The 19,715-nt window shown below is 35.9% G+C and overlaps 1 protein-coding gene across 2 annotated transcripts; it reads right to left on the reverse strand.

The window, feature by feature from the left end:
- Nucleotides 1–756: 756 nt before the first annotated feature.
- On the reverse strand, nt 757–19,404 carry usp28 (ubiquitin specific peptidase 28). Of its 2 annotated transcripts, XM_051876829.1 has the most exons (26): nt 19,239–19,404; nt 18,027–18,101; nt 17,611–17,734; nt 17,364–17,451; nt 15,483–15,645; nt 14,373–14,459; nt 13,180–13,317; nt 12,904–12,974; nt 12,263–12,339; nt 12,037–12,185; nt 11,826–11,953; nt 11,567–11,662; nt 9,831–9,989; nt 9,504–9,718; nt 7,644–7,714; nt 7,306–7,534; nt 6,272–6,574; nt 6,066–6,202; nt 3,888–4,136; nt 3,689–3,784; nt 3,325–3,503; nt 3,141–3,219; nt 2,492–2,571; nt 2,282–2,405; nt 1,472–1,667; nt 757–1,390 (listed from the first exon to the last, which is right to left on the reverse strand). In XM_051876829.1, the coding sequence occupies exons 1-26, from the start codon at nt 19,284–19,286 to the stop codon at nt 1,218–1,220; spliced, it is 3,534 nt and encodes a 1,177-aa protein (XP_051732789.1). In that variant the 5' UTR covers nt 19,287–19,404; the 3' UTR covers nt 757–1,217. The 2 variants fall into 2 exon arrangements, with proteins under 2 accessions (XP_051732789.1, XP_051732790.1); XM_051876830.1 differs by lacking the exons at nt 17,611–17,734; nt 18,027–18,101; nt 19,239–19,404 and having other exon boundaries at nt 17,348–17,428.
- Nucleotides 19,405–19,715: the final 311 nt, after the last annotated feature.

Genomic DNA, 19,715 nt, shown 5'->3' on the forward strand with positions numbered 1-19,715 from the left:
TGACATTTCCTCTCTCAAGATCCATTAATGTACTAAAAACATATTTAAATCAGTTCATGTGAGTACAGTGGTTCAATATTAATAGTATAAAGCATCGAGAATATTTTTGGTGCGCCAAAAACAAAACAAAATAACGACTTATATAGTTATGGCCGATTTCAAAACACTGCTTCAGGAAGCTTTGGAGCGTTATGAATCAGCATGTCGAATCATGATTCGGATTGCGTGTCAAACCGCCCAACTGCTGAAATCACGTGACTTTGGCGCTCCGAACCGCTGATTCGACATGCTGATTCATAACGCTCCAAAGCTTCCTGAAGCAGTGTTTTGACATTGGCCATCATTATATAAGTCGTTATTTTGTTTTTTTTTGGCGCACCAAAAATATTCTTGTCGGATTATAATATTAATATTAAACCACTGTACTCACATGAACTGATTTAAATATGTTTTTAGTACATTAATGGATCTTGAGAGAGGAAATGTCATTGCTGGCTATGCAGGCCCCACTGAGCCATCGGATTTCAACAAAAATATCTTAATTTGCGCTCCGAAGATTAACGAAGGTTTTACGGGTGCAGAACGACATGAGGGTGAGTAATAAATGACATTATTCTCATTTTTAGGTGAACTAACCCTTTAATGGCACCACTTATATACTGTATGTGGTGAGAAGAATTTAGAAGAAACTTAGATGAAATGGAAAATAAGAACAGAAGGTGGAAAAACAAAAGAACTCAGGACAGAGCAACAAAGTGAGAAATCAAAATTTTATTGAAAGGTAACAGACGGGTAGGACAAAGGAGTGGAAAATTGGACAACTTTACTGTACAAAGAAAGAATACATAGAGGATGTTCAGCTAAGTGTAGACAAATAAAGTGGCTTCAGCAAATCTCTATAAAAAACTATTTTCACGCTATGTCTACAGTTCACGTGAAAAGAAGAACAGGGTAAAACGTACACTGCCTTCACTGCCCTCTCATCAAACCTTGCTTTACAAAATGTCATCTATTTGATCTTTCCTGAGATCAAACTTCTACAACGACCAAGAGCAGCCGATCAATCACTCTTCAAGGAATTCAGAACACAGTGAATATGTGTGCCGTGCATAACAGAAAGCGTCATTGTGCAGCAAAAACGAAATCCAGTTAGATCACCTTGTGACTGTACCGTGGTTTTTTTTTTAACCTTGCCTCGCATAATGTCATGTCCAGCTTCACTTCACAATGACGACTGAGGTGTTGTGAATGGACTCCATGACGGCAGTCAGACGGCTACACAGATCGTGGGGGGAGTTCCTCACTTTCGGGGGCTCCTTTAGCACCACCATTTCTGCAGAACAGTCCAGGACTCTGGGCAGGAATTCACTGAGCTTTTCCTGAAGAGAATCTGAATAACAGACAAATATGAACAATGAGCTAAGAATGTAATTGAAATGGTCTATATACAAAATCTGGGGGAAAAGCCCACCATCCATGTCCTGCCCCAGGTAGGAGCACCAGCAATTCCTGATCAGCTCTATGACATCCAAATCCTCTTGGCTGACACTGTCTCTGACCATGAGGTGCATGCAAGGTATGACACACTCGTTCATGATGGTCACTCCCTCTGCCACGTCATTTTCATCTTGACTTTTAAAGAGTGTGGCTGCGTTCTCATTCAGCTCCTACAGGGTGTAACACATCCACAGAAGTTTCATGAGATGAGGTTAAAATGTACAGCTCCAGTCAAGTTTGTCATCATGAGCCTAAAGAATCTTTTAAAAGGTTTGTGCTTAAATACTTGAAATTAGTTATGAAAACAGATCTAAATTGTCCCTAGATATGAATGTCTTTACAAAACTACATAGAGTACCATTCAAACATTTGGGATCAGTAAGATTTTTTTAAAAGAATTTAATATTTTTATTCAGCAAGGGTGCATTAAATTGATCAAAGGTGAGAGTAAAGACTGTTTTCAACATTTAAGTAATAATCAGAAATGTTTCTTGAGCAGGAAATCAGCATATTAAAAATGATTTCTGAAGGATCATATGACACTGAAGACTGGAGTAATTCAGCTTTGCCATTACATGAATAAATTAAAATATACAAAAAAAACCCTGTTATTTTAAATTGTAATAATATTTCACAATATTGCTGTTTTTACTGTAATTTTGATCAAATAATTGCAGTCTTGGAGATAAGAGACTTCTTTCAAAAACATTAAAAAAAATCAAAAAAATCTTGCTGACCCCAAACTTTTAAACTTATATGTTTTGGATTATTAAAGTGGACATACTTTCAGACACTTTCTCCTGTAAAGTGCTATAAGTGACTGGTCCACTCCTTTCTTCTCCCCTTTCCTAAGTAGGGCTGAGTTGTCCTGGTGTGCATGTGCGAGATAATTCAGAGCTTCTCTTATCCTGCAATGGAAAAGATCAATGCTGTAGTCTTACAGACTCTTTAATACAGTGCAAAAGCCTTTTCTGTTGTCCATGAGTCTACATACTTTCCATTCTGATACTGCTCGAGACCTGTCAACAGGTAGGCAAACACTGTCTTGAACATGCTGTAGTCATCATGCCATTGCTGGGAGGAGAAAGAAGAAGATACATTTTGAAATTACCAAATACATGCATCTCTGTTCAAAAGTTTGTGTCGGTAAGATTTTTTAATGTCTTTAAAAGCAGTCTCACCAAGGCTTCTTTATTTGATAACATTGTGAAACATTATTACAATTGAAAATAACTTTTTTTATGTTTTAATAAATGTTTTAAAATGTAATTTTAAAATTCCTGTGATGGCAAAGCTGAATTTTCAGCATCATTACACCAGTCTTCAGTGTCACATGACCCTTTAGAAATCATTCTAATATGCTCATTTGCTGCTCAAGAAACATTTATTATTATCAATGTTAAAAACCGGTTCTCGATTCTCAATACTGTTGTGGAATCTGTAATACATTTTTTCAGTTCATTAGAAAAGCATTAAATCTTAAATGTCTTTATGGTCACTTTTCATCAATTTAATGCATCCTTACTGAATAAAAGTATTAATTTGTTTAAAAACTTAAAATCTTACTGACCCCAACCTTTTAAACAGCAGTATACATTTTAAATTAAAGAATTGAAAAAAGAAGTGAGCCTTATTAGTCTTACCAAGTATTCATCCATGTCCATGTCTTCTGGTTTAATGAGACGAAGTTTAGATCTGGCCTCTCTCATGATACTGATGGCCCTATAAGGGGACAGTACCAGTTTAGATTAGTCCAATTAAACAATATTAACTTATTCCAATTAAAAATCTACTGCATTAAGTGATTCATTTAAAGGAAATGTGTACCGCTCATCAAAACTCAGGTTGCGATCCGCAAACTGCTCCAGTAATGCCCTCTCAATGATGCGGTTAGGTGCCTGGTTTTGGAAAAAGTACACCAGCACATGCTGGAGTCGAGGGTCTTGCTGGGGTGTGGTCTCTTCCTGGGACAGCTCATACAATCTGGAAAATTCCTCATGGAATGCCTGATGGAGAGATCAATGGGTGCAATGCATTAGTTGATTTCCAAATAAATACACAGGGTGAGCTTACTAAATCAAACTAAAATCAAATGGTAAATAATCTAATCTAATCTAATCTAATATCATGATGTGATGATATATATATATATATATATATATATATATATGAGTATTTTTAATTTGTATACCTTGATGAGTCCTGCTTCAGGCCCTTCTTTGTCAAAGACATGTCTTGCCTTGGCAATGGCAAAAATGACGCCCTGCATGGCTGGTGTTAGCATCATCTATTAAATTACAGATAAGCAGAGGAAAAATATGTCAAAATTTAATGTTAAATTTAATTTATGAGTAGCCTCATTTTACAGGAGGGATGTGGTGATCCTTTACCTCTTCATTGTAGCCATCGGCATCAGAGCGCACCAGAATCTTGCCTACATTGGGTATCTCGACCTCAGAAACTTCATTCTCAGGCTGCCTGCGCGTGGTTGTGGCTGGGTTCTCCTCTGCGGACGAGGCCTCTGGCTCTGTCTGGGTGTCTGGTTCTGCCTCTGGTCCTCCCTCATCACTGATGACCTGCTCCTCCACCTCAACCTCTGACTCTGCTCTGTCTGTAGAGGCTGAATCTGCCCCAGGCTGCTGAAAAACACAGAGAAAGAGGGTGCTGAATGACTGACAATGATCTTATTCACTTATCATAGTCTATATAGATCTTCACCCATAACATCAATTTGTAGGCAAACCAGGAAGTGTAATTCACCACAGTCTCCCTCAAGAATCTCTAATTTGTTTTTCAAACAGCGGAAATGCAAATCTCTGATAGTCATCTGACCAGATTTATAGTAGTTTTCTCCCATCTAAAAACTAAAACTTAATGAAAACTATATAGACATATTATAGAAAAATGATAAAAATAATAAAAACACAAAACTTAAATAAAAACAGGAAATAAAAAAATGTAATATCTAATTCAAAATATTAACAAAAACTATAATGGTAAATCAATGATACTAAAATAACACTAGTGCTTGATGGAAAACATGCAATTCATCTGATAACAGTTGTAGTCACTATGTAGCAACTTGCTGCAGTGTACGTTTTGTTTTAAACATTCAAAATTCATGAAAAACAAAACATATTCATAATTCATGTTTGTGGTATGACTACATGTAATGTATGTTATAGAATGTTGTAGAAAAAAACATCTCTTTAAGTAATGTTAATCACCTTATTTTGCTCATAAATACCATTGAATGCAATATTATATACTGACCACTAGAGGTCCTATCACTACCATTTATGATAAGGCCCGGGAAAACAGATCATGCAGTGACAGCACAGTTATAAATCAGGAGTGCCAATAAAATCATTGAGTCACAGAGAGAAACAGCAGTTGTAAGTACAGAATCGACTTTCTGATTCAAACTCCATATACAGAGTCAATAATATCCAAGATTGCTCTATCTAACGACTAGACACTATAGCGCTTAAACAATTGCCTGTGTTGATTGAAGCATCAGGAACATGTTCTCCACAATCACTTAATGACTGTGGAAAGGTAGGAATCCAGTTAATCTTGATGGTTCATGCAGGAAAAACAGAGCTCAGGCTCTATTTAAAGCTCTTCTCTGACACACTGTCCTCAGCAACCCCGCATGGGACTTTAACCAAAAGACTGAGACATGTTGGACGGCTCTCAGCTGTCCGATGAACCTTATCCCCATATCCCTTTCCAAAACTTATCCTCTTACAAAATACCAGAGCTTCACGACACAACAGAAACATTAAACATTAAGCAAGTACAAGCAAACAAGTTCGTAGTGATTTAACCACTAACGTAAATCTAGAACGTTCTGTCCCATATAATCACACCATACATATAGTGATGCACATATTTGGCAAAATATACATAAACATCTTTATTATATCGATATTCTGACAAATACTCTAAAAAAATTCCCATAATTTTACTGAAAACAATAAAACATTTTTCTGTATTGAAATTCTTGACAACTCTAATGAAAAAAGAATACAATATATATACACACACACACACACACACACACACACACACATATATATATATATATATATATATATATATATATATATATATATATATATATATATTTTTTTTTTAAATAATGCATGCAATTTTACTGCAATATTCTATACATTTTGGAAGTACATATATGTTTTTTTGAAGTAAAAACTAAAAGTATTAATTGCAATTTAATTTATTGTAAAAAGGTATGTACTTAAAATAAATATTGCTTATTAAAATATTGTTGTAATTATTTGTAAATATAAAATTATATTAAAACTGTAAAAGTTCCCTGATTATATTTTATTTAAATAGTTTTATTAATATTTAATTTACATTTAATTTAAATGTTAATAGAATTATTTTTGTTAAATGTATTATTTTAAGTGCTGTGTTTTTACAGTTCTATTGCAGATTACATAGAGGAAGAGGATTGTGACCCATATGTACTGTACATAAAACATCCAGTGCTGTATATGTGACCTATTTTTTGCACGTCTCAAATAACACTTTAACGCCCTCACCTGACTCTGATCTGGATTCTGTTCTTCTGGCTGGCCATGTGTCTGGCTACTGGTGATATGTTCCTCACCTCCCTCTCCCACATTCTCACTTGTCTCTGATGATATCGAGCTGAGAGCTGCTGAATTGGCCATGGGCTCTGGAAAGGGAAAGGACATTGAAAATATACATGGAAAACATATGACCTTTTAAAGAAAAAGGACCTGACCTTCACTGCCTTGGGCAGGTGCTGGTGTTGAATCTGGAGGTGGTTCTTCAGACACTTCATTTGTTTTTTGTTGGGCAGGTTCTTGCACTAGGTTCTGTGGCTCTTCTGGGACAGGTTCCTCTGTGTTGGTGGAAGTTTGTGTTTGAACTTTTGCTTCTTCACGTTGGGCTTGGCAGAATTGCTCTTCCCATTCTCTCAGCTCCTGCTGGAACCAGCGGTTATCCTCCCGAACATAACGCCTTAGGATAGATGGGAGGGAGTCCATTCCTTTCAGAGCCTGCCCTGTCTCATCGTCCGTGTCTTCTGTCATTCATAAGAAAGAAAAAATAATGTTCAATGACATTATATTATTGTAGCAGAGAGATAGATATTGTGGCAAAACGTTTCCTGATGATAGGACTGGTCAGAATTGGTCAGAGTGAATAATTAAAGTCAACCATGAAATCAAAATTGACTTTTTTTTAATGGAATATTGCAGTATTTATTATAAACAAGTTATTTGTGCGAGGGCGGGACAACCTGTCACTCACATGACATCACAGCAATAGCAAACCACAATGATTCAATAGTCCAATCAATTCTTGTTGGACAAAATCAAGTCCCGATCCTACATTTTTTTCTTTTTCCGAGAAGTCATTTCACCCAGATATACATCACAATAGTGAGGGAAAGACTGCAACTTCCATTTTATGCAGACTTTAAATGTTTTTAATTGCATTTTTATATAAATAACTGTACATAATTAATGCATTAAATGTCCACTCCTACGTAATATAAATATACAAAGCAATTTATCACAGAAAACATCAGGAAAATTAATCAAAATAAAAGCCATTAGGAAGAGTTTTTGATGTTCACAGTTTGGCAGACACTCTCTTATGCCCAAAAAATAATGTAAGTGTGCCAGCAAAGCTATCAACATTAATTTATGAAAGAAATCGGAGCTAATGCCAATGCCTTAAATCAAACGAGTGATTTGCTTCAGCAAAATCTGAGCGCAGCTGTGTAATCTGAGAGGCACATGGGGAAAGTACCTGCTATGAGGTGTGGCAGCTTGTCATTGATGTACATGAGGCAGTAGGCACTAGCGTTGGTCATGCCACCGTACGAGTCTCGAACCAGCTCTTCCCAGGTCGACTCTGTCACCATTACATCGTTGTACTTCAGCCAGCGTTTGTGAGCATGATCATAGATGTACGCCCAGTAATGGCCAGCGGAGGCCTGTCCCTCATGGACGAGCACAGCGTGTAGCCTGTAGGGCACCTGGAATCATCAAATAAGAAGTCAGGGTTCATTGAGGTGTCATGCAAATTTCTTGAAAGGGCTCAGTCAATATAAAAGTACCAACGAGTGTTCAGGATATAGACTTTACCTGACACAGACTGTTATCTGAGTACATGCCCTCCAGGGCCTGGCTGACCTTGTCAATGCTGGCTTTCAGCTCTGCACACAGAGAGAGAACACAGATCAATACGCTACGCCTGAGGCCAGGATCCTGATACAGTCACACACGCATTAGGATAACTGCTTGTGAATAACGATGGCCTTCAGAACAGAAAAATTAAAAAGCACATTATAGCTCAGGTCCAAAACCTAGTGAGCCACCTCACTGGCTACATAGGCAGCTTTCTTCTTTGGCAACAGGCAACAAGAGCTGTGTGTGTCTAACAAATAGAGCTCAGCACGCAAAGTGCATGGGAAACTGATGCACTTTGCTAAATTGATTTCAATACAGGTGACACAATATAATGAAAGCATAAATATACAAGGCACACATTTATTAATTTTGGGCAAAAGGATCAGATTTGAATTAATTAAAAGCATTTATCAATACAGTACTGAATGAATTTTCAGCTAATTATTTAAAATTTTTATCAAACTATCCGCCATCTTGGATTTATATTTTCACAGATTTGATTTGCATTCGATTAAGCACTTCTCGACTGTTAAAGGCACAATATGTAATTTTTAGTCGCTAGAGGTCACTTATTCAAAACAAAGGCGCAGCTTGATGATGCCTTGATTTCGCGGAATCATGGGAGGTGTTGTCTTCACATCTACAGCCGGTGGAAAAGAATCGGGATGGGACTCAGGCAGAAATCATGTTCATGGATGAGATTATTAACGTTACGGTTGTACGAAACAGAGCGGGGCCGAGTGCTGTGCGAGCAGAAACGAAGCCGCTGAAGTGATTACTAATGAGAGACGAGCGCGACACACAGCTCGAGAGCAGCAGAACTTTTATTATGCCGCAGTTGCCGCTTCCGCTTCTTCCGGTCAAGCGTATATATGGGATAAAGAAGCGCTGTTTTATCATATTAGATACATTTGTGTGTTGAAAGTTGTTATAGTGCTACTCTGCATTCGCTCGGCAGCTACTTTGAGACACTTAATGCACACTGCAGTAAGCTAGATCGATATTAGTCATGGTAAAACATGGTACTCGCTGTAAATCAAGAAAACAAGATTTAAACAATAAGATTTACTGTGTTGATATATATAACATGATTAGTTTTCTGTCAATGAATGTATCCATCCAAACAGTTGCTCACCTGTCTAATAAAACACATAATATATTAAAGCGTCTTTGGTGTTTCCATGGTTTTTACAAAATAAAGCCGGAAATCAAGGGTAACGCAGGTATGATGTCATTGATAGGCGATGCACGGACACGGTCCGTGTCCTGGTTAAAATTTCTCTGAATTTAAACATTTTTGGAAACATTTGGCATAATGTAAGCACACAAGTCAACAAAATATATAACATTGTTCTAGTGGTTTTTGGATATTTTAATTCAAAAATCTTACATATTGTGCCTTTAAAAAAGTACACTCTGTTATGTGTGTAGTACAATCAGACACAAGACATCTGCCATGATGTTATCCGTGTCACTGTTCCGCACCATTTATGAACAGCATGACTTCTCTAGCTTCTCTAGATTTTTCTAATTAAAAATCTTTTTGTAACATTATAATTGTCTTTACTGTCACTTTTGATCAATTTAATGCCTAGCTGAATACATTTATTTTTAAAACATCTTACTGACTATACTGATTTTGAACAGCAAGTCAGCATATCGATAATTACACTGCGTTACCTTTTAAGGCAGTCTATGCATCTAGAGGGCACCTATGACATCTTAAAATGCTTAAAACAAGGCAGCTCACTAGGCTTTAAAAAACATTGATTGAAGCTTATAGGAAAAACAACATCCACTAAGTGAAGGATCTACCGATTATGGTGTTCTCAACTTCTGCTCTCCAGCGCTGTAAGCAGCCCCTGACGAAGTACAGCTCCTCCTCGGTCACGCTGTGAGGGGCTGGTTGCAGTGGCACCTCCATGGGGGGTCTGCACTGAGTAAAAGGCTTGTGTATGGGAGTTCTCTGTGTAGCTGTCTGCAGGCAGCCCGAACCATCTGACGAGCCAGCATCATCTGGTTCTGTTTGACTACAACAAAGAATTAAACATTTAGAGGGTGACAAACACAGAAGAGAAAACAAACAATGGGTGCGATTTCTCACGCAGCTGATGAATAAGAACACAGGAAAGCGGGCCTTGCCTGCTGTCACCTGAGCTGGGTTCTGTGTGTACGGTAGGGTTTGTAGGTACTGGTGAGGCAGGAAACGCATTTGTGGGTTTCGTGGTGGCAAACTCCAGCACATACTGCAACATGTCTGCCAGGGGGTATTTGGTTGGCCCTGAGCCATAGTTTTTATATCTTTGAAAAAGAAAGTCATAATTTTTATATTTAAAATTGAAAAATAAACCACAAAGAACAATAGTTTTAGTTCTCAATAGTTTTTCTCAATCGCTTTAGCTCAATTCTTGAATGAGACTTTTATTTCTCAAAGCAATAAGTTCAGGTCTCTGAACAATTAGTTTCTTGTTCACATCAGACTTGGATTTCTTATTGATTTAAGCAATTTGCATGTGTTTTGGCACATGTATGCAAAAGAATAAGTACAATTGTTTACAATTTGCACACTAACTAAATGCACATGATCAAAACTGATGTGTTGATTCTCAGGGAAACTGCATGTCAAACTCTTCACAACTTCTAAACATTCTTTCATCATGTGAGTCTCCAAATGCAAAATGATCCATTCAGTTATCAATATTCCATAAATACCTGTGACATGGAATGTTTGTAATGTCTGCTGAATTGGCAAATGATCTGCGATTATAATAAAATAGGAATAACAATCTTACCAATCATCCAATCAAGTTTGGAAGCATACAATAGGCTATATGGAGCTTTCCCAGCACAATCACTGCCATTTTTGAACATGGAGGAATGTCTAAATCCCTAAACAGCAACAGCAGTTTATTTTTTGTAGAAATGTGTTACATATAAACTGAAAATTGAAAGTTGTTTGTTGTGGACGAGCAAGATATGTAAGAATGTGTGGTGTTAGGGGAAGACATAATAGAATATGTAAAAATGAACAAGCAACAGTGAATATTCAGTTTACATGTAACACATTTCTACAAAAATGTGCTGTATAAATAAAAATGTTCAGTCCCACTTTATATTAGGTGTCTTTAACTACTATGTACTAACATTTAAATGAATAATTTGATACAGTGCACTTATTGTTTACATGTTTTTACATGAACTTATATTTAAAAAAAACCCTGCATGTAATTACAGCTAACTAAATCTAGAATTACACTGCTGACTATTCCGTTACCCCTCAACCCACCTTTAAACCTACCCATACCACCAAGCCTGTCCCTAACCTTACCCGTATCCCACTTCAATAACAGCACAAGTGTTTTGCAATATGAATACAATAATTACACTGTACTTATTTTTTATGTAAGTACATAATAGTTATGGATACCTAATATAAAGTGTGACCAAATGTCCAAATGTTTCTTTTTGTGTACTACAGTATTGACTTTTCCTAGTAAATTTTTACTTACTGCTGAAATCTGTATCTAAAAAGCTCAGTGTGAGACACAAGAGCATTCAACTCGACAAAACTGACATTACTGTATAGTGCAGAAAACAGACAGTGTCAACTTAAAAGTAGAAACACATGAAATTTGTATTTTAAAAATATTTCCATGGTGAAAAAACATCTAAATATTTTGACCAGTGTGGCTCACACAATGACAAAAAGGCTTTTTATTTTGGTGGCATTGGCCAACTTACTGATACAATAACTAGGTTTTGAAGAATGAATTAAATGTTTTGGGTGAGTAACTACATATTGCAGACATGAGAAAAACTATAAAAGACTACTTGCAATGTTGAGCATGATTTAACCTCTATTTGGATTTTGAACATACCCCTCAAGTTTCTGCTGCAGAGCTGTTAACTGGTCCTTGAGTCTTTTGACCTCTCCTCTTCTACCATGGGTCTGATCAACATTTTTATGGAGGTATCTGCACACAAAAAAATAGTAAATTACCATTTACTACTGATTTGATTGTACTTAAATGAACCAAAATAAACCGATAGAATGGACAGATGGATGGATGGACGGTAGGACAGACAGATAGATAGATAGATAGATAGATAGACGGACAGACAGATAGACAGACAAACCTGTCCATATATATCACTTGGGGAAACTCCAGTTTTTTGTGTATTTTTTCTGGTCGCCCTAGAGACTGATTGAACTCAAATCTGGACAGTTCAAATGTCAACACTGGTGGCAGCTTGGAGAACCACCTCTGGAAAAAAAAAGACATACTTGAATACATAAAAGCAGCATGTGCATACTTTAGTCCATATATTTGCATGTAGAGAAACTGACCTCCTGGCCAGAGGAGATTGTCTGATCTGAATGAAGGGACTCAATCTCTCCTTCAACCATGGCGCCCTCCAAACATTCGTCTAAATTGTTGAAGCCGTTCACTTGGAGAGGGTATTGTCCAAATTGCTCAATCTTGGACACAATCTTTCCTGCGCACAATTACACAACTATCATCAATAAAAGTGATAAACACAGAATAATTACAGAAGAAATATCATTCTCTTACCTTCATGAAGTCTCTCAGCCACAAATGTGCCATAAAACAGCTGGACCATGGGGTTGTTTTGTTTATCCTCTGGGTTACTGAAAAAAAAAAAAAAGCTGCCATGTTTTATTTTTGGGGATAAAAAAATTCCTGGCAAGTACATTAGCAACCAAATATGCTATAGGGTAATTATTCATCATTCTTTAACAAATGCTACACTCATTACCATTCATTAATTAACCCTCCACAGTAAGATGTTGCCTCAGGGTAACAAACACATTTTCTTCATGTTGCAAACACATGATGCATATAAGATGGCAATAAAATGATTTTAAATAAACCATTAAAAAGCTTTTTTCTTAGTCACACTATTATTTAAATACATTTAAATATTACAAATATGATTCACATTTCTTAGTGAGTAGATAATTTTAAAAATGAAACTGTGGAATGGATTAAGGATGCAGTGGATAGTTCCTCATCATTTTTTTTATTTTATTTTAATAATGATGTCCATTTTTGTAAGAAAAAAAAATCATTTAACATTTAAAAATGCTTTCATAATCTGTTATATAAAGGGTTAAATAAATCCTTTCAAGCATCAAAATGTAGTCATGCTCACTTCATCAAATACTATTATTATTTATAATTCATGAACTTACGCTCCGTTAGCAGCCAGCTGGAATGCGTCCTCTAGCCAGTCAAGCAACTTGTGTGTGAATTCACTGACATCCTAGAATAAGCAATCTTAAAATAAACACTGTTTTCCAAGAATACAGCAGAGTCTCTATTTAGAAGAAGCTCTGATAGCTTTATAAACTGCATGTGAATGGTAAACATTTGAAGATACCTTTTATTAGTGCATCATTTGCAACTGTTTCATTTTAAAATTAGCCCCTGACAGAACAGCTGTGAATCAAATCATTCAAATGATGTACCTGTTGGGCCTCACTGGTTCTAAATGCATCCCTGAGAAGCTCGACTGCTGCAGAGGGGTCTACAAACCTACGGTTCGAGCCCACCATCAGAGCAAACAGGCAACGCAACTCCTGCATGAAGGCAATGTTCCTTTTCTCCTGCAACAGAAATCTAGTCAGCTCACATATTCATTTAGATCTGCTATTGATGCTAAGCAATATTTCAATATTAGCATCAATGCTGAGAAGAAGAGAATAATAACTTACATTAAATTTTAATTTAACGTAATATATCAACAACATTCAATACAACAGTCGGTTACACTTCAATGGTCCACTTTACACACTTTACTTAAGTAATTTAGCAACTACATTTCAACTAACTCTCATTAGAGTGTTAGTAGACTGTAGTAGACTGTTAGGTTATGGTTATGTGTTAGGGTTCAGGTTAGTAGAATAAGCTGACCTGAAGTTGCAAAGTTACACTCTAAAAAATGCTGGACTAAAAATAACCCAAGTTGGGTTAAATATGAACAAACCCAGCAACTGGGTTGTTTTGACCCAGCGGTTGGGTTAAATGTTTGACCCAACCTGCTAGATAATTTTATTTAACTCAACTATTGTTTAAACATTACTATATGGCTGGCTTAAAATAAACCCAAAATAGGTTGGACATGAACATTTATTAATATGTTTAATAAATGAACATGTATTAATAAGTTTAATAAATAATAATTAAATAATAAACATGTATTAAATTGCTTATTAATAAATGTTCAACTTTTGATTATTACTGTTGCCTCTAGTAATTATGTGTCTGATTTTTAATTTCCAACCTATTTTGGGTTCATTTTAAGCCATCCATATAGTAATTTTTAATCAATAGTTGAGTTAAATAAAACTACCCAGCAGGTTGGTCAAACATTTAACCCAACCGCGGGGTCAAAACAACCCAATCGCTGGGTTTGTCCATATTTAACCCAGCTTGGGTTGTTTTTAACACAGCATTTTTAGAGTGTACTTATAGCCAGCTGGGGAGCATCAAAATAAAGCATTAGCAGATATTAAGAAGACAGTCTAGTAATACTGTAATGACTGGTAGTTGACATGCATTTGCAAATTTACTTATAGTTAGTAGAATGTCTAAAGTGGCCATCAAAATAAAGTGTTACCCAACATTCTTCACAAAGACTAAATGGTACTTGATTACTCACTGAATGACTCTTGCATTTCTCCAGCACATGCTCAGACAGGCAGTGGTTGAGCACCAGTCTACGGAAGACCGGCAGGTGGAACAAAGACTAAAAACAAGAGAATTTCATTTTTTTTAGTCCCATTCACCCTCTTTCCATCACGCACTAGTTCATGAACAATTATAGTTCAATTATTTGACCATTTGTCAGTTTTATTTACACAGTTGTTGCTGATTTTGTTGTTGTGTGTGGTAACATCTTGTTTGTGATGTCAAGGTGCATCTGTTCCTCATAAAAAGAAATAATTCTTATTATTATCAATGTTTAAGACAGTTGTGCTGCTTAATATTTCTTAATTGTCAGGATTCTTTGATGAATAGAAAGTCAAAAACAGCATTTTTTTTTTAAAATAGAAAGGTTTTGTAACAATATAAAAGTCTTTAATGTCACTTTTGATCAATTTAACGCAATCTTACTGCCCTCAAACTTTTGAACTATAGTGTATTTGTACTAGGGATATTAATATCCATGCTGGGACTGTTTTCAAATGACATCATTGAACTGAATTACGTATCAACAAAAGATTGTTTGTTACTTATCTATAGGCCATAACTCACTCCATGAGTCCATGCCTCTCTTTATCATCAAAACAATGCTCTATTTAATTAGCTCAGACATCTATCAATATCAGTGAAGGCTTATATTTCAACACAGTCATCTGAGAAGCCTCGCTAAATTCAGTCTGGTAATGGATGTAATAAAATTACAGATCTGAGATACTTCTGCAGTCAAGGGAGAAAAAAAAACAGACACTCCACCTGATCTTCTCTATTCTCCAGTCATCAGCAATACCACTAATTTAATTTGCACAATATGGCCAGATCATATAGTAACAGGTTAGATGAGAACAGTAGTGCTTTTGTTTTAGAATTTGGTTTCTCAAAGAATCTGCTAAAAATTAAAATGTATAGCACTCACAATTGCCTATCATATCATAAATTTATATGCAATGTGAAACTCGTCCTAAAAGTGAAGCTTACATATATGCAAACAAGCATAACAATCTAATTTTACTGAAAATACTGACTTTTATATCATCTCAAAGCTAAAGTGGTGATTAAAAACACGCACCTGAATGACAGCACTGAACCAGCAGGTATTTCCTACATTACGGATGCCCACGGGACAGTCCTCCTGTCGGATCCAGTCAGCGGGGCTGCAGCTCTCTCCAGATGCCTCACACCTCTTCCTTTTCATGCGGGCCGCATTCTCTTCTGCACTAACCTCAAGAGCCCTAGAGTAGAAACAGGAGTGGGTGAGACAGTCAAGGCCAGAGTCTGATAGTTACTGCTGCCCTTAAATTCACACAAAAGCACCATAGTAGAGGAGAAGGGGGAAATTGTAAAGCTCTAAATTGGTTCATTCACACTCAAGTTTGTGTGATAACACTTGCATATGGTTAATAAAATGCTCTCTCTCTGAGTTAAATAAGGTTTAAACTTTGTCTTTAAATTATTTTGAAAAATAATTTTTGGGGATGTCCAAAAATGTTCTTCTGTTTTGATGCATTTGAGTTTAAACATTATTCAGGCTGTTGGTTAAAAGTTAACATAAATGATTTTGGAGGTAACACTAACATTAATTGTAGCATGACATTAAAACTGAATTTATTAATGAACAGATAAAAAAAACTGTAAACCTTTTAAATACATAATGAACATTATTTCATCAAAATGTCGAGCTGAAGGAATGTTTTTGACTTGATCAATATATTTTAGAAAAGATTTATATATTTTAGTAGAGATTTGATTTTTTTTTTAGATACTTAATGTATTTTTTGTAATGTATTTTTTAAACATTATTTCTTACTGTTATAAAAGTATTATATAGTGAAAACCATTCATTGCTATTAAAACGTAATAAAACAATGATATAATTTTAAGACGTGCTCTTATTTGAGATTAAGCATATTAATATAATTTGTAATATATTATATAATATAATATATATAATATATATATTTGTAATATAATTGTATAATTACAATTGCCCCCAACCACTGTTACAATTACCTATTTTCTAGTATTAGACTCAATACTATAATATGATCTAGTCCTTTTCATTATAAGTTGATTATTTACACAGTAACTTTTGGCAAAAATGAGAGACACATACACTATGTTTCAAAAGTTTGGGGTCGGTAAGTTAAAAAAAAAAAAAAATAATGTTTTAGAAATAAGTCTCTTATGTTCACCAAACTGCATTTATTTGATCAAAAACATAGTAACAACAGTAACAGTGTGAAATATTATTAGAAAGAATTATTTTTAATTTTAATATATTATTATATTAATATAAGCAAAATATCCAGCTTCTACCAGACCGTGTAAAACTCAGTTAAAAAAAACTTACGCTAAATCCTACATTTTCCCTATTCAACTTACGGAAAAAGTGTAACTGACGCGACGGCAGTTTATACTTTCTTTGTAAGTTGAATACGGAAGGCGGTCTGGCGGAAGCTGGATATTTTACTTCTTCTTTTTTTTTTTTTTTTTTTTTTACACAAACGCATCGTTTTGCTTCAGAAGGCCTTTATTAACCCCCAGATCCGTGTGGTGTACACGTTTATGATGGATGGATGTAGATGGATGCACTTTCTTCAGCTCATACTAGTGACCCCCATTCACTGCCATTATAAAGCTTGGATGCGTCAGGATATTTATTAATATTTCTCCGATTGTTTTCATCAGAAAGAAGAGAGTAATATACACCTAGGTTGGCCTGAGGGTGAGTAAAGCTTGGGCTAATTTTCATTTGAAAGTGAACTTATCCTTTAATATCTATAAATAAAAAAATCATACTGACAGCATACTTTTGAAAGATAGTGTACTTTTGGCACAATATTTTTTATGTCAAAAGGAGATGACTTGTACATTTGTAGTAGTCCATGAGTTTATGAAGAAAAGTGTAAAAATGTTACAATTGCCCCAGTCTACCCTATCAGGAATGAACCTGTGCAGCTCTCTGCGCTCTGCTTCGGCCTGCTGTGACTCCTGAAGACTAAGCTCAATGGCGGTCTGCAGATCGTCTTTAGCAGTACCTGAGAACAATTCCAGTTACATGAGGACGGGTGAACTTCATGGGTATAAAATAAACATCATGACATTATTTGTGACACACTGCTATATAAATACATTAATCTTTGGAAAATGTGATGACATGAAAGTCATTTGATATTAATAATGTCTTTTCAGCCCACCGTTCTGTGTATTGGAGGTGTTCCTCTCATTATTGGCTTTAGTGGGTTCTTCGGGCATGTGCTCCTCCTCTGGGGGCTGGGTGGTCAGTAGCCCAATGGCATGGCTGATGTCACCCTGACTAGCCTAGGTAAAGAGTTTTCTCACAATTAGTACAATTAGTAATTATTTCTCATCACTAGTTCAGGCACTAAATGTTTTGCTGTAAGGTTATCAGACATACATGCTTTTTTTTTAGTATTACATCTAGGTTACCCAACCCTCACAGATGAATGTAAGGGAAACTCTTGCACATGGTATGATTTACATATTTACAAACATTTGTCTGGCTTATTTTCTATTAATAGCCGTGTCAGTAATATTACATCTGCTGCTTGTGTTATAAACACACAGATAAGTGCTGCTGTACTGAACATACGTTTAGGGCGCTCTGGAGAACCTGCAGATCCTGAATGCCAGTAATCTCTCTGAGCTGGTTAAGTAGCATTTGGCTCTGAAAAAGACAAGCAAACATGCTGTTTTTAATTTCTGTGGATCAAAAATTCAAATGCTTTGCCACAGGCATATTCATAATGTGATAACAAGACTCACTTGAGCAATTAACTACAACGTACTCAATAACAGGATCCGTTCCAGAAAAAAAAGAGCAGGTGTGAACTGATAAGTTAAAAACAAGAATATGATATGAGACGCAATTTGCACTTGGATTTAACACCCAGCATAACCAAATTTCTGACTCAGGTGTCAAATGAGTGTGGGCTGTCTATGGCCTAATCAACATTTATGAAAGCCTTCTGCATGAAAATGTCTACATCGTACAATAAATCCATATCAGATTTTATTTTTTCCAAGTACAGTATGCCTGAAAATAGGCTTTAGCATTGTGTGTTTTTTTTTTTTTAAAACATTTAAAAAAAAGTCTTTGGCCCAGATAATAGATGCAGGAGCTACAGAACTAAATAAAGAAACTCTGACAGCAGGTGGGAATGTTAGCATGGCTGTGGAGGCAGCCAGTCACCCTAGACTGGGAGCAGGAGACATATATGGTGAGCTGGAGGCCTGTGAGCAGCACTCAGAGCTCTATTTTGGGCCTTCGACACAGATAGCGCCTGTGTTTATCATAAATGAGCTTGAGTGGCACAAGCAAACATATAATAATTCCTAGATTTCATTCAGAGGATAACATTAAAGATTTAAATACTTTTAAGGGAAAGAAACCAATTTAAAACATTTCAAATTAAGCCCTTCAAAACAGATTCCCAATCTGGACAAGATTCCCATTTGGAGTTTCTATCATAATTTGGAAACAATTCCAATTGGATCAAATAACGCTCATTTAAGAATCAAACAAGTGGATAAACTGGTTTTTCAATAGGAAAATTCCAATTCAGATCCTTCTAGATTGGTTCCAAGTTAGGATAAAAAATGGATTTGTTTAGGGTTTTTAAAAACATAGCCTACTTTATGAGTTAAATTAAAATACAGGTCTGTTAGAGTCCGTCTACCACTAAAAACTGTTTAAAGCAAAAAAGACAATTGACAGTCACTGCTGTCTAGATCTCATTAACACATGCATTGTCACAATTAGGCTGTTAATTTGACTACATGTTCTTTAAAACAACACACTCACCGAGTTTTCAGACGTTTCCCCATGTTCAAAATCCTGTTCAACTCTCATGGCAATAACTTTTTATATATATATATATTTCTCCAGATTGCTTCGCCCTGACTCCAGAGTGTGACCTACTCCATATGCCCCCCACACACACACCCACACAAGCGCCGCACGGGACAAACTATCAATCAAGCGCGCGCTGGAAATCGTCGTGCGCGCGCTTGGTAAACAGTCAAGAAACGTCAAAAGAAACGAGTCCTGTACTATGTGAACTTTTTTAACCCCGAACCTATTAATAATGGAAGTCTCATCTAGACAGAGGTAATGTGGATTAAACGTAAATAAATGCCAATTTCGGTTGCCCAAAAATATAGTCTAACGATTTACTAATGGATTTCCCTCAGAAAGTGAGACGCTTTCAGTCATTTTGTTTAAATTCGTTAATGACACCGTAGCCCAGTAAATAGGTAGGCTAAATATTTTTTGGCGGAA

The sequence above is a fragment of the Ctenopharyngodon idella genome, chromosome 21 (assembly GCF_019924925.1).
Source record: "Ctenopharyngodon idella isolate HZGC_01 chromosome 21, HZGC01, whole genome shotgun sequence".
Lineage (NCBI taxonomy): Eukaryota > Metazoa > Chordata > Actinopteri > Cypriniformes > Xenocyprididae > Ctenopharyngodon > Ctenopharyngodon idella.

Excerpts from the sequence above, each read along its gene's own strand:
- usp28 (XM_051876829.1), bottom strand. The coding sequence starts at position 19,286 with ATGAGAGTTGAACAGGATTTTGAACATGGGGAAACGTCTGAAAACTCG. Across the intron at positions 12,975-13,179 it reads GAACCAGTGAGGCCCAACAG|GATGTCAGTGAATTCACACA; the intron begins GTACATCATTTG and ends TGCTTATTCTAG. Across the intron at positions 9,719-9,830 it reads CCCAGCTCAGGTGACAGCAG|TCAAACAGAACCAGATGATG; the intron begins GCAAGGCCCGCT and ends TCTTTGTTGTAG.